Source organism: Suricata suricatta, chromosome 6 (assembly GCF_006229205.1).
Source record: "Suricata suricatta isolate VVHF042 chromosome 6, meerkat_22Aug2017_6uvM2_HiC, whole genome shotgun sequence".
NCBI lineage: Eukaryota > Metazoa > Chordata > Mammalia > Carnivora > Herpestidae > Suricata > Suricata suricatta.
The window spans coordinates 57301422-57317599 of record NC_043705.1 but is presented as its reverse complement, the minus strand read 5'-3'; the positions used below and the strand labels follow the sequence as shown (position 1 = coordinate 57317599).

At 38.9% G+C, this 16178-nt stretch overlaps 1 protein-coding gene across 4 annotated transcripts in view; it reads right to left on the bottom strand.

Moving 5' to 3' along the window:
* Positions 1 to 16178, bottom strand: part of MSH3 (mutS homolog 3) — a 176271-nt gene that overhangs the window by 156194 nt on the left and 3899 nt on the right. For 3 of the 4 annotated variants that reach the window (XM_029942517.1, XM_029942518.1, XM_029942520.1), the window contains exons 3-7: positions 8491 to 8711; positions 4885 to 5097; positions 3147 to 3263; positions 2446 to 2563; positions 723 to 868 (exon numbers count right to left, since the gene is read on the bottom strand). In XM_029942517.1, the coding sequence (XP_029798377.1) occupies positions 723 to 868; positions 2446 to 2563; positions 3147 to 3263; positions 4885 to 5097; positions 8491 to 8711 (815 nt within the window). The remainder of the gene's footprint in view (positions 1 to 722; positions 869 to 2445; positions 2564 to 3146; positions 3264 to 4884; positions 5098 to 8490; positions 8712 to 16178) is intronic. The other variant, XM_029942521.1, reaches the window with a different exon arrangement.

The window sequence follows — 16178 nt, the reverse complement described above, 5'->3', positions numbered from 1 at the left end:
GTTGATACTGCAGTTGATTGCAAAAATTAGGAAAAAATTAGGGAAAAGTCCAACTTTTGCTTCACCAACAAGAGAACAAAGGAATCTAATAGTTCTGAAGGGCACTAAAAATTCTAAGGTTTAGAGCAGAGTCCAGGTGGGTCTGTAAATGGGCAAATTTACCCACAAACTGCCAGAGGGTAAAATCAATAAAACCATGTTTCACAAATTACATTCTCTAGAAAATTAACTCTAAGTATTCCTGATGTTTACTAAGTATAGAGTTTTATATCGGTCAACTATCATTTCCCCTTAACTTCCCCCTTTACTCTATCTATACTATATCTCCAAATCTATACACAACAATGATGTAATCATGAATTTAATTTCAAATCACGAGAGGAAATTTGTAAAACCCCTTGCTCTCCATGCATGTGTTGGCTTAGTCTTTTATTCTGCTCTGTTTCTTATCTATATCCGTAACTGTCACTGTGCCTACCTTTGACCCTAAATGCATACAGCACATGGACAGAAACTACCCGATGTCTCCATAGTATAGAGTGCCAAGTAGCCATACGAGAAAACTTTTAACTAGTGATTTAACATATCAGATTATGAGGAAAATGTTTTTCTAGTAAATTATTTGAGGGTACACTTCATCAGTCTCATTACAAGCCATACATCATTACTCACAGAGATACCATGAACATCTATCATTTGTTCTTTACCTACAAAGTACTTACCACGATTCCAATGAAAACGTTCCCCTTTTTTTTGTCCTTAACATTTTCCTGATCTTCACAGACACACAGAAGAAAGCTGGTAGAAGTATCAGTCGCTATCTCATCGACATTTATAGCATCATCCAGCTTAACTAAAGGATTCACATGTAATAATTATTAAAGAAAACTATAGGCTACATTCCGATTAACTGCTCTCTCCTTTAAAACAATGTTTCATTGCCCCAGACATTTTTGCTCTGGGCACAATCTCCCATACAGTCTTCATTCTTCTGACTTACTCTGATCATAGTTCCGGCCTTACCTCCCTCAAGAGATGAGGCTCATGAGGATAGACAGCTACTATGTTCTCACTTCCCAAAGGGCCAAGGAGAGAACCCCTTGGGAAGCTCAAATATTAACCCTCTTCTTTACGTGGATAATGCTGAGACTCGAATCCTTAACAATCCCGTGATGCTTAATTCCCCCAGTCAAAGCATGAATACACTAAAATAGTGTAAATTACTTTTCTCCTTTAAAGTGCCTAAAGCTTTCAGAAATAGCAAGAAGATTTTGTAAAGACATGAAAAAAGAAAACCAAAAAGAATACAGAAACATAATACGTGTACATATGTAAGGGGGGGTGTAGAGTAAGTCCATTAATTAAACTCTCAGAGATAAATGCTGATTTGGGGTCAAGTCAGTCTGGAAATAGGCATCAGCAGCTGAGAGCTATCGCAACACCAAAAGAGAAGCAGGGAGGTGTACCATTTTAGGAGAAGGCTTTAATAAGGAACTCAAGTTCAGGCAAAAGAAACAATAAAATTACCAGGTTCTTACGGCCTGATCAGCTTAGAACAGCACAGAATTGCTCATGGTTTGGGGTCGATACTGAGCTGTACCTCTTCATGACCTTACTGGAACAAAATGGTCTTCCTGATTTGGATAGAAGCTACGTAGGTCTCTAAATAAGTAGGTTTATAGTAAATCATAAAAGAAATGTTTTCACACAGTGTCTTTTAAGACCTTATCTCTACAGTTTTTTGAGACCTGACCCCATTCGACAGTAAACATTTTAAAATGCAGCTTTGTCCCATTTCATATATATTTATTTGGTTTTTAAAAAATATAATTTTATGATGGTGCTACTAGAATCATTCTGCTTCAACTAATTCCCTGAATTTACGAATGACCACAGAATTGGGGGGCAACCCCTGTGCACACCGAGGGTTCTCACAAAGTGAGAACGCTTCACCACAACCTATTTTTAAAAATAACAGAATTTTTATGAAGCTAACGATGAATGAGGATGGCCTACGATTACCTTTTATAAGCAGTTAAGTGTGTGCTAACTTTGTAGTTTTCTTTTCACATTCTGAAGTTAACAAGCGGTTTGTTAGGCCTTGTCTCAGGAAGGAGCTAGAAGCGCCTAGAGGCCCTAAGCACCTGGCTACCACCCACATGGTGCAGGGCAGATGCAAGTCAAATCAGCCACTAACTTGCTGTCACCTTTCATCAGGCTCTCCCTTTTTACTCTTAAAGTATGACGAACTCCCCTTTTCCAGAAACGCTCGTTTCCAGCCATTCTCAATCCCTCCCTCTTTCGTAAGTGCACTAATCAAAGGACAAAGTAACTAGACCACCTTATCAAAAAGGTACCCATTCAAAGAAGAGTTAAATAAAAGTGTTATTTAAAACAAAGCCCTTGTAATAGTTAAGAGAAAAAATTACTATCTGAAAAGGATATCTTCTCCAATAAGGGTAGATTTTGTATAAAGAGCAGTTAATTTCCGGGAAAAAAGTGAACTTTTGTTATCCCCAATGGCCTTTAATGCTGCAGTTTCAGTCTGCTTCACGACTCCCACCTTCAACAAAAATGAGAAATACTGAATACACATACATGAAACACATATCAAGACTTAAAAAGTTAATCCTCAAACATTTAAAAATAAACAAATTAGTCCACAATGTCCAGAGGTAGGGCTTAAGAAGTAAACACTAAGAGGAGCTTACAAGTCAGTCTAAGAAACCCTCTACCACAGCCTTTTTCCCCTTTACTTTATTCAGAGGCTCCTGGGTGGCTCAGCTGGTTAAGTGCCCAGCTACTGATTTCAGTTCAGGTTAGGATCCAACAGCTCGTGAGACCGAGCCCCACTTCAGGTTCCACACTAACAACACAGCGCCTGCTTGGGATTCTCTGTCTCCCTCTCGCTCTGCTCTTCCCCTACTCATGCTCTCTATCTCACAAAACAAACAAATAAACTTAAAAAAAATTACCTTAAAAATCTAGTAGGCTAAAAACTCATGAAGATACAATGCTAATAATTATGACACACTTTCATTTCCCAAATACCAAATTCCAATTGTAATACCGCCTTAGGAAACATGCCTTCACTCTCTGGAAGGGAACCCAATCCCCTGTTCCCTCAAGTCAAAGCCAAGACTGACCTTATATCCCTTTGCCACGAGGCGGCGTACGTGAACAAACAGTCTGTGAGTAGGAATGCTCGCTGTCATGAAGTTGTGATCTAAATGGCAATAAATATTAAGCTCCCGAGCTGCAATCTAAAAAACGAAAAAAGAGAGTATTAATACATTTCTATTTCAAGAGTCCCCCCATGGTGTTCGCTCACTTTGCTAAAAATCCATCAAGGTAGACACACTTAGGATTTGTGCACTTCATCTCCATGTGAATGGCCTATCAACAAAAAATTTAAAAGACACTCCCTATACAGAAGCCTGTGTAGTTTAACCTATTTTTTGGCAGTTCCTGCGGCCTGACCTCAGAGCCAACATCTGTATGTATAAATGTCATGGAAAAATAGGACATGTCTCTCTGCCGCATAGATCTCTCAAAACCCTGAAGTGCTGACTTCACCTCGCACAACGATATTGAACGCAGAGAGCATGACACTATAATAGAGTAAGAATTTGCTACATAGCACATGCAAATAACTGAGTGAGAAGATACTACGAAACAAATTCTGAAGCTTTTCAGAGGGCGTCTTTGAGGAAGTGGGAAGAGACCGCGTGGTCTGGTTAGCTAACTCACGATGCATAAATAAGAGGAGTGCAGAGTCAGGCAGCACCACTTAACTTCCCACTTTCTTCTGGAAAACACCATGGCTCAGACATCGCCCAGTGAGGCCACGAACACTCATTCCAACATTCTCATTCTCTGCCCCACCCAACTCTGAACTGTAGTTCCCCACAGTAAGACTAGCAAACATCAGCCTTTACTGGGTGGTACGACTAAATCCAGCACTCAACCTGGAGAGAAGGGGAGACGATGGCATTTTCTTTCACCTCTTTACCTATACAATGCCAACTACATATCCATTTTTTGTCCTCAGAAAACATGCTATTTCAAAGTCTTACTCCATGACACCAAACACATGATGCCCCCTAAAGGACACCACTTTTGTGCCACAATGGGATTTTAAAGGCTGGAAAAAAAAAGTGGGCAGCGGTCAGATGTGCCACCCCATCACTCTCCGATGATGTATGATGCATGATGCCAGAGACCTCCAACTGTGGAAGGCTCACACTCACGCATGCCTCCAACAGAACATCACCAGCAGAGCTTTCCCTAAGCCTGCCCGTGAAATACTCAGATTCACTTGTGATGTTCTTTAACTTCGGCCTACAGCAGATACCTCAAAATCAAACACAAAATCAACTTAGACTAGTCTAACAAGATGATGGACATGCAGAGAGATTGTAACACTTCAAATACCTTCTGTGGGTGGCTGGCTGCTAATGTGCCCTTCCACTAAGATGGAACTATGTTCCTGGCTATCAAATTTATAAATTAAGAGTAAATGGGTCATCTCAAAATGTCTTCTTGCTTGAATCTTCATCAGGAAATGTAAATATGCACATGATTATGGCTTATTCACTAACTGATTCATCGAATCACCATGCAATGGATGAAAGGTCCTGGGCGAGCACCATGGAGAACAGACACGGCATTCCAAAAAGGGTCCCCCTCCTCCTCCCCTAAAAGCCTAGCATCCACCAAGTTTGCCTGTGTTTATTTATAGTTCTTACTTTAAGTGACAGCATTCTTCAAGGGAAACTCATCACATTAGCTCTCTCATAAGGTCAGAAACGGAAACAAAAATATCGCAAAATACTTAAGGCTGGATAAGGAAAACATGAAACAATATTTACAAAAATAACTTACCTCTGCATCTTCCCCAAAGAATCTATACTTATATCCACATTCCACACACAAAATTGCATCTTTCTGCTGCTGCTTCAATTCGATGTATTGTAATTCTAAAGGTGTGTAGATGCTTTTGGTCCGTTTGTTAGATGGTTTAGTATCAGAAGTCATCTGTAAATTATTGTCCTTTTGTGAAGATCCAGAAGGACTGAGATCGAAAACAGTCTTGTCCTGGCAATCAAAAAGATGTTTACACTTTAGAAAGTATTAACCATAGTAATAGTTTTCAGAAAGAGACAATGCAAATTTGGCACAAACCTAATAATTAGTTTCTCTATGTGAAAGTTTATAGAAGGTACATAGTATATTCAGGTAAACATTTTTGCAAGTTTGAAATTTTTTCAGAGTAAAAGACTTTTAAAAAATGAGCCAAACTTAAACTACTGTATAAATTACTATATAATTACTTACGGAAATTTTAAAAGCCTAAATATTTTAAAGTTTTATATACCTCTTTTTAAATTTCATTTCATTAAATCTACTGTAATTAACATTCTTTTCCTTATTAATTCCCAAATGCATAAGGCACAAAAAGTGAGCAGACATGAATATATGTCTCTCAAAAGTATATGTTATCATATATTGCTGCACTTAATGCTTCAAATTTCCAAGCACGGTCTGAAACTATGTTCCATAAATCTTGATTCCAAGAAAGAAGCATGACATGTTTGGCAAAGAAATATGACAGAGAGCTTTTGGAAAATACAAAGCACAACGTCACATTTCAACATCAGTATTCCTGCTATCCTTACCTTCGTGTGCGAACACCATAATTAATTGTAGTTCAGAGCTTAAGGCAAATTCCTTCTTACAGGAATTATATATACAAAAAGTAAAATGAGACAAATTCGTAGGATAAATCTGCTTTCTAACTAACTGTCACTGTGTCACTGCCATCATCTAAAAATGTATCAGCTACACTTGGAATTAAAAATATAGCCTAGGGGCGCCTGGGTGGCTCAGTCAGTTAAGCATCTGACTCTTGATTTCAGCTCAGGTCATGATCTCACCGTTTTTGAGTTTCAGCCCCATGTCAGACTCTGCACTGCCAGCAGGAGACTGCTTGGGATTCTCTCTCTCTCCCCCTCTCTCTGCCCCTCCCATACTTTCTCTCTAAATAAATAAATAAACTTTAAAAATATTTTTTTCAGTATATGTATGTTGAAAAGAGAAGTGATCATCAAGGAAAGAGAGAGAGAAAGAGAAAGGTCCTATATGGCCCAGCAAGGAGACTCTGGTCAAAGGAACATGTACTTTACAGTTGCTAAATGTTTTAAAAATTCATCTTAGGAGGCGCCTGGGTGGCTCAGTCGGTTGAGCCTCTGGCTTCGGCTCAGGTCAGATCTCACGGTCGTGGGTTCGAGCCCCGCGTCAGGCTCTGTGCTGACAGCTAGCTCAGAGCCTGGAGCCTGCTTCCGGTTCTGTGTCTTCTTCTCTCTCTGACCCTCCCCCTCTCATGCTCTGTCTATCTCTGTATCAAAAATAAATAAAACATTAAAAAAAAATTCATCTTAGCTCAAAGAGTAGATAAAGATGTTATTTATCTGAGTCATGTAGCCAAGCCAATCTCCAAAGATCAGCAATGAGATGGTGAGGTATGGTGATGTGTGGGGAGGTGTGGCAACAGAAAACTGGGTCAATGTATCAGATGAAAAAAAGTTATTTGCTTTTAATTTTGATGGATTTTCTATTTTGTTTCCATTTCTTTTATGTAAAATCCAGGAATACTACATAGTGTAAAACTTAATACTTTAAGAAAATTTATCTCCTAGGGAAAAAAAGTTCTTTATACTTTATCATATATGGAATGAAAGTATGCATGCAGAAAGAAAACTTTTATCCATATATTATACCAACGAGTCTGTCAGAATACCTGATTAGTAAGCAATGGTTTTTTTTTATCATTTGGGTGGAAATACTTCTCAGATATACTATACTTTTTTATATTCTCAGAGGCAGCATTCTGAACTCAATTCAACTTTGTCTTGACAATTCAGGATGAGCAGGAACAAATGAGAACTTTAAAACCTATCAAGACTTACAGGGCTGTTAACCCACACTAATGGTCGTATACGCTGGGCATTTAACTTCAATCAGTAGCTTTTTACCATTCATGGGTGTCTTCCATGCCGTCAAACAGTCAGCTATCTCCTGTAATGACATCCATGTACTACTTCTAAGGGTCCCTTCTAACTGGGGGCTTCTAATGTGCTGCGAATCAGAAACACCAAGCTGGTCATTTTATGTATAATTAGTAAACAAGCTTTCATGAAGCCCTCGGTAAATTCTCCAATTAATAATGTGAGCTTTCATAGACAAACTTTTTGATATCTATACTTTATGGCCACAATACTCAGGTGAACTGCTTCTAAGTATTAAAAGAGTATAAAATTTAAAAAACAAAAACAGAAAACATCTTTTTTTTCCTGATGACCTAAGATAAGTCAATGAATCTCTGCTTGGTTGAAGGAGAAGCTCGTGAATCTGGACTTGGTGGAAAGAAGTGTAAACTTCTTAATATTATATATAAAACTGTGTTAGTATGAGTATTTTTCTGAGTAAAGAAGCCATAGCTTTCAATCCATAACTTTTCAAAAATCCAGAGCTTTTCATTTAAATGACTCAAAAAAATAAAAGGAACTATTTCTCTAATTCAATGGCTGTCAACCATGACTACACATTAAAATGATAGTTTTGCACAATATGCAAATACAGTTCTTAGTGAAGAACAATGTGATTCTGAAGAAAGGTCCCTTTTTATTAATTGTTAAAGTTCTGCAGGTGATTCTAATCTAGCTGGGCTGAGAAGCACTGTTCTGAATTGGAGATATTAATGACAGAACAAAAGTTAAATTCCTCAGTTGGCAATGATGATAAAAAATATATCATGTAACAGTGGCAGTAAAGACCATACATATTTGGTTTCCCTTTGATTTTCTATCACCAAGTTTTCAACTAAAAACCTCAAAACCAATAATACATGTTGCCTGTGATTTTCCAGGCTAATCATGGTAACTCTAAGGACCATAAAACACCGTGCTAGTATTTATTATCAAGAATCTCCCCAAGCCAATGGCTACTAATCCAGGCTGTACATCAGAATCACTTGGGAGGCTTTTGTTTTCCTCCATCTTAATAGAACCCAATTCATCCCTCCTTAATACATAGTAAATCACAATCTCCAGGGAATGAAAAAAATAACTAAACTAAAATGCAAAAGCTACCTGAGCTAATTCAAATAATTACCCAAATTTGGAACCACTGTCTTGTGTGAATTAATAGAACCTAATCACACCTCAGAACCTACTGGGGCACCTGGGTGGCTCAGTCATTTAAGCATCTGACTCTTGGTTTTGACTCCGGTCATGATCTCAGGATTTGTGAGCTGGAGCCCCACATCAGGTGCTGCACTAATAGTGCAGGGCCTGTTTGGGATTTTCTCGCTCAAGATAAATAAATAAACTTAAAAAAAAAAAAAAAGAAGAAGAAAGAAAGAAAGAAATTTAAAACAAAAAAAGAACCTACTGATCCAAGTTATTGGGTATTCATCTATATAACACATACCTTCTGACTATTTTGAGTTTTGGAATCTTCAGAAGAAACTGCATTCTTTGCACGGAGACGAGTGATATCGTCAAAATCAGTACACTTTGGCAGAACTGCAAATCTCTCCTGAAGAGGCTCGGTCTGGACTCTATTTTGAGGAAGGGCAGAATCGCAGCAGAATTCTTTCAGTTTTTCCAGAGACTTTAAAACCATCTTGGTCCTCAGACATTTCTTTGGCTCTTAGTTAGCAAATCAGAAGAAAATATAACAATAGTATTTTGTTCTCATATGTCAATTCATAACCAGTGTAGAATTTTTAAGGAGAGAGTTCTTCATTAAAGCAATAAGTCTAACTATAATGTGACAAGGAAATAAAGAAATATTTAGATTCAGGGTAAAGATAGCATGCTGAAATATACGTGTAATTTCCCTTGGCCCTGAAACTCCATCACAAACTACAGTAGGATTTGGCCTTTTTTTTCCTTTTTTTTTAATGTATGAGCAGATAAGGACAGAAAGAAAACAAGAGTTGACAGGTGCAAATAAAATACCTGAAACCAGAAGGAAAAATGAAATGAACAATAATGAATTTAGCACACCTAAAAGCTAAGTCCAAAACCAGTAGTGAAGAAAACTAAGAACCAATATCATTTATAACATGAAGAGCTTTTGAGCCTTTTTTTTTTAAGGCTCAGGAGTCAGGGCAGCAGAATATGTAATCAAGGGAGGTTCTGAAATAAAGAAGACTGGCGCAGAGCAAGTTGGTCCCTAAACCCCTGCCCTACTCCAAGCTCAGGGGCAGCTGTGCTTCCTCACCTAAGCACAGGACTGGAAGTTTCTCTGGAAAAGGTAAAACGGGCACAGCCCAGATGGAGTACTGTGCCTAAGCCAGAGGAATAACGAGAAGACGGGTTCACTGTATTTTGAGCAACCCAGCCTCTTCCTCATCAGCTCGCAGAACACAGACAGCCAGAGCTCCCCACTCCAGGCCAAGAATAGGGGAGACTCCAGTCTATGGAAACGGATCCCCTTAGTGGGAAAGACCTACAGATACCCACGCCAGGGGGTTCACCAAGGAAGGCAGATCACCACCCTTTGCCAACACACCTGCTATCCCACCTGAAAAGCTTTGCTCATGCTATTCTTTCTCTCTGGAATGCCCTTGACCCCAATTTCTACATGTGAGAATCATACTTATTCTTCAAGATCCCTCTCAAAACTACTCTTCCCATGAAACTCGCTGCTAACTCCTCTAGCCTAAAATCATCTTTTGTCCGCATCCCTATAACAAGATCACATATCTTCAGAGCATTTATCACAGTCTGCCAACTGGCAGTTACTCATAGGCAACCAACCCATAAATGAAGGAAAACTATCATTTACTGTCTACTATCTACCACATGCTGGAATACATTATATTTCCCACTACTAAATATAATGAAAAAGGGACTGTATTTATCATCTCTTACCTTTTCTATTAAAGCAAAAACACTCTGAGAGCAAACTTGTGTTTTGTCCATTCCTAAGAGGTTAAACCTTTTCATATTTATATTTAATTATATACATATATATTAAATTTATATTGAAAGCTCTCATCAGATGTATACTTTGCCTGGTCTCTGCTAATCTCGTAGTAGGATAACGTACATAAGAATGTTTCAAATTACTCTCCCCTTTTCAAAACCTATACATGAATCGGGAGGGGCCAAGATGGCGGAGGAGCATGGCATTTGTTTTGCATCTCTCGTCCCTGAAATGCAGCTAGAGCAACATCAAGCCATCTTGCACACCTATAAAACTGATTTGAGGATTAACACAACAATCTGCACAACTTGAACCACAGAACTTGACATGTACGCAGTGTGGAGAAGTGAACTCGGGGAGAGAGAAGCCACAGAGGACAGGGATCTGTTTTTGCTTGCAGAGGGAGGACAGAGATGAGAGGAGAGAATGAGAAAAGCATCATCCTCCCCGCCCCCCGCCACAAAGCAGCTGGAGAGAAAGTGGAAGAGTGTAAACAGCCACAAGGGAATGAGCAAGAAAGGAAGAAGGGAGAAGGGAGAAAAGAGAAAGGAGAAAGGAGGTTTATAAATACCATTAAGACTCTATAAACAGGGGTAGTGCAGAGTCTGAAACTCCAGAGCTCAACACCTGGCGGCGCTCTGGTGGGAAGGGTGAAGCCCCAGGAGCAGACAGCCAGGTCTGAGGGGCCCTCAGACCACATAGGAAGAGGCAGTTCCCCTGCTGGTAGGACATTTGGTAAAGGCTGTGCAGCCTCCCCACAGGCAAAGGCCCCATCAGACCCCAGAGAACAGCCACGTTCGCTGGTGCTGAAACAAGGAAGTTAAGGGTGAAGGCTGGCACCAGATGTATGTTGTGATTTACCATAATCCCTGAAACAATGCTGCTACACAATCGTGTGAACTTTTTCTGGGGCAGGCTGGAATCCCCTCCCCCCGCCCCTGGACATTGGCAGCAGAACGGTCTCTGGAACATTTCTGGGGGCAAGCACCGGCCATTGCTCAGTGACACCCTACCCCAGAGGGTCTGAGTGGGTCAAAGCCTCAGAAGTGAGGGATTTGGAAAAACAGCCCCATCTGAAATAAAACTCAGGAGGGAGGCTAATGACTTGCACTGACAGTTTGGAAGTGAGGAGTGGATGGAAGCTGGAGACAAAGAAGGGGTCTTGATTGCCAGAGGGCAAGAGCACAGAGTTCTGATACTAGACTGGGTAGCTGGGTGACGCCATTTTCACCCTTCCTGCGCAAGCGCATACAGGCCTATAAGTGCCTCAACAATCCACCACAGTAAACTAAGCAGCACCATCTAGTGGACAATGGAGCCATTACATGAAGCCCCATCCAAATGGACCAACTGCACTCTAGAGGAACACCACAAGTCTTTAGCCCTGCATAGTTTACGGACTATCAAGTGCTTCATAGTTTGACTTTAGGGAAACTGGATGTAATTTCCATTCTATTTCATTCTGTTTGCAGGTCCATCGATTCAATTTTTTCTTTTTCTTTTCTGATTCTCAAATACAGAAAGAGAAAAAATTTACTTTATTTTGTTTGCGTAAACAATTTTTCTTTAATTCCTTTTACTATATTTTTTACTTTTTTGTAAATTTTTTCATTCCATATTACTTTCATTTTATCCTATTTTATTGTATTCATTTTTTAAATCATCGAACAGTTTTCCTTTCTTTTCCTTTTTTTTTCTTTCCCTTCTTTTCATATTCCATGAAGCTTCTTTCAACAACTAGACAAAAAGAGACCTAGGATCTCACATCCTTCATTTGATTTTTTTGTGCTGTTTTTAATTTTTTAATTTCTTTTATTTTATTAATTTTTTCTTCCTCCAAAATGACATAATGAAGGAATTGACCCCAAACTAAGTAACAGGAAGAAATGACAGCCAGGGATTTAATCAACATAGATACAACAAGCAAGATGTCTGAATGACAATTTAGAATCATGATAATAAGAATACTTGCTGGGGTTGAGAAAAGCATAGAATGCCTTTCTGCAGAGATAAAAGAAGTAAAATCTAGTCAGGATTTATTCAATGTGCTGAATTGGAAAAATATGCAGGCAAGAATTCTTTATCCAGCCAGGCTGTCATTCAAAGCTGAAGGAGAGATAAAAAGTTTTCCAGACAAACAAAAACTAAAGGAGTTTGTGAACACTAAACCAGCCCTGTCAGAAATTTTAGGGGGGACTCTCTGAGGGGAGAAAATCTGAAAAAAACAAAAACAAAATAAGAAAGACCAAAAGCAACAAAGAAAAGAAAGGACCAGAGAACACCACAAGAAACTCCAAATCTACAGGCAACATAGTGGTAATAAATTCATATCTTTCAGTTCTCACTCTAAATGTCATTGGACTATACACTCCAATCAAAAGACAAAGGTTAAAGAATGAGAAAAAAAAACCAAGATCCATCTATAAGCTGTTTACAAGAGACCCATTTTAGACCTAAAGACACCTTCAGATTGAAAGTAAGGGAATGGAGAACCATCTATCATGCTAACGGCTGACAAAAGAAAGCTAAAGTAGCCATACTCATATCAAACAATCTAGATTTTAAAATAAAGACTGTAACAAAAGATGAAGAAGGGCATTATATCAGAATCAAGGAGTTTATCCACCAAGAAGATCTGACAATTGTAAACATTTATGCTCCAAATGTGAAAACACCCAAATTCATAAATCAATTAATCATAAACATAAAGAAACCCACTGATAATCAATATACCCTAATAGCAGGGTGTTGGGAGCCACCGAGCTTTTGGCTGCCTCATGCAAGGATATATCGCTCTCCAGGGAGCAACCAAAAAACAAGATTTACATCTGGAGGCTAGGAGAGTGCCATTTCCTGATCCAAGATTTTGGCGACGGTCATGCTGGGCCAGACGTAGAATGGCCAAGGTGCACAAAAGTTCAAACCACATTCGGGAATGCAGCGCTAAGCTTCCCCTGCCCAGCATTTGCAGACGCTAGTCTGCACGCTTCCCTTTGATGCTGTGTCCGGAGTTTGGAGTTTCGTTTTCGGTTTTTCCCCTTTCTCTAATATTCATTTGACTCTGTTACCTGGCAACCAACCCGGGTCAGTTCCCCGCCCCCAAACCATATATAAGATACAGTGTTTTCTGGAAAGGGGAAGAAGGAGAGGAAGAAGAATAAAAGAAGAGGCTTGATCGGATTCCGTGTGCTGTCTTCACTCTCTGTGCGCCCTTTCCTGCCCTTTCTCTCCCTCAGGATAAAGAACCCACGAGGATTCTCCGCCCTGCCGGTCGGGGCGGACGAGACAGGTACCGCCGAACGCCGGGGACGAGCAAGCCGGGACCTGGCTTCGGCTAAGACAGCAGGGGACTCCAACACCCAACTGACAGCAATGGACAGATAATCTAAACAGAAAATCAACACGGAAACAATAGCTTTAAATGACACACTGGACCGGTTGGACTTAACAGATATATTTAGAATATTTCATCCTAAAGCAGCAGAATACACATCCTTCTCAAGTGCACATGGAACATTCTCCAGAATAGATCACATACTGGGACACAAATCAGCCTTCAACAAGTACAAAAAGACTGAGATCACACTGTGCATGTTTTCAGCGCACATCGCTATGAAACTTGGAATCAATCACAAGAAAAAACGTGGAAAGACAACAAATACTTGGAGACTAAAGCACATCCTACTAAAGAATGAATGGGCTAACCAAGAAGTTAAACAGGAAATTAAAAAGTACATGAAAGCCAATGAAAATGATAACACGACAGCCCAAAACCTCTGGGACACAGCAAGACAGTCATAAGAGGGGAGGTATATAACAATCCAAGCCTTCCTGGGAAGGAAGGTAGGTCTCAGGTACACAGTCTAACCATCCACCTTAAAGAGCTGAAAAAACAATAGCAAATAAAACCCAAAACCAGCAGAAGACAGGAAATAAAGACTAGAGCAGAAATCAATGTTATCAGAACCAAAATAAAAAAACCAGTAGAAGAGAACAATGAAACCAGAGGGTGGTTCTTTGAAAGAACTAACAAAACTGATAAACCCCTAGCCAGTTTGATCAAAAATAAAAAGGAAAGGACCCAAATAAATAGAATCAAGAATGAAAGAGGAGAGATCAAAACCAACACTGCACAAATACAAATAATAAGAGAATATTATGACAATTATAGACCAATAAATTGGACAAATTCCTAGAAACATTTAAACCACCAAAACTGAAACAAGAAAAACTAGAAAACTTAGGCAGACCTATAACCAGTAAAGAAATCAAATTAGTAATCAAAAATCTCCCAAGAAACAAAAATCCAGGGCCAGATGGCTTTTCAAGGGAATTCTACCAAATATTTAAAGAAGAGTTAACACCTATTTTTTAAGCTGTTCCAAAAAATAGAAATGGAAGGAAAACTTTCAAACTCATTCTGTGAAACCAGCATTACCTTGATTCCAAAACCAGACAAAGACCCCACTGAAAAGGAGTACAGACCAATTTCCCTGATGAAGATGCAAAAATCCTCAACAAGATACTAGGCAAATGAATCCAACAATACATTAAAATAATTATTCACCACAACCAAAGATACAGAGCTGGTTATACCTGGGATGCAGAGCTGGTTCAATATCCACAAAGCACATTAATAAAAGAAAGGACAAGAATCACATGATTCCCTCAATACATTAAGAGAAAGCATGTGACAAAATACAGCATTCTTCCTGATAAAAACCCTCAAGAAGGTAGGGATAGAAGGATGATACCTTAAAATCATAAAAGTCATATATGAAAGACCCACTGCTAATATCATTCTCAATGGGGAAAAAGCTGAGCTTTCACCCTGAGGTCGTAAACATGACAAGGATGTCCACTCTCGCCACTGGTATTCAACATAGTATTGGAAGTCATAGCCTCAGCAATCAGACAACACAAAGGAATAAAAGGCATCCAAATCAGCAAGGAGGAAGTCAAAGGTTCACTCTTCGCAGATGACATGATATGCTACATAGAAAACCCAAAATATTCCACAAAAAAACTGCTAGAATGATCCATGAATTCAACAAAGTCAGAGGATATAAAATCAATACGCAGAAATTAGCTGCATTCTTATACACCAATAATGAAGCAACAGAAAGAGAAACCAAGGAATCAATCCCATTTACAACTGTACCAAAAACCATAAAATAATTAGGAATAAATCTAACCAAAGAAGTAAAAAAAATCTATACACTGAAAACTATAGGAAGCATATGAAAGAAATTGAAGACGACACAAAAAATTGGAAAAATATTCCATACTCCTGGATTGGAAGAACAAATATTGTTAAAATGTTAAAACCCAAAGCAATCTACATATTCAATGCAATCCCTATCAAAATTACACCAGCATTCTTCACAGAGCTAGGACAAACAATCCTAAAATTTGTATAGAAGCAGGAAAGACCCCGAATAGCCAAAGCAATCTTGAAATAGAAAACCAAAGCTGGAGGCATCAAAATCCTGGACAAGATGGCCCAACATATATATCCCATCCCATTTGCTCTTCCTACAATGTGATGCTGATGCTCCCACACTGAGAGACAGGATCTAAGTTCTCTCCCAGTGAACTAAGGCCTTTGTAACTAACTCAACCAACACAGTAAGACAGATGTGACACTATGTAACCTCTGAAGCTAGATCTTAAAATCAATACAGCTTTTGTCTGGCTCTCCGAGTGTTCATCTTTGGAGACTCAAGCTATGAGAAAACTCAAACTAGCTTACAGAGAAAGCCCAGTGGTGTGCTGGATGTAGCCAATTGATACTGGCTTACTAACTAGAGGCAACTGTTAAATCTTAAGAATTTTGTGAACCAGTTGTCAAACACAGTCATTATTACAAATGAGGTTATATAAACCTAACATTTAAATAAGTTATGTTAAAAACAAAAATAATAAATACTCAAATCTTATCATCTTCTAAAATTGTTACTATATTTCACTATTCCCTAAGTTCTAAAGATTATTCATATCTCTTGTCTCCATGGGGTAGAAACACTATACAATAATGTGCTACTGCCACGAGGCATGCCTTCCCACCTCTAGAAAATCAAACCTTAGAGAACTACTCTAAATCTTCTCTTCTAATATTTAAAAACAATTCTTAAAAGGATCAAACAGATCCATGAAGAACTTAACTGCTTGCAAGAACAACG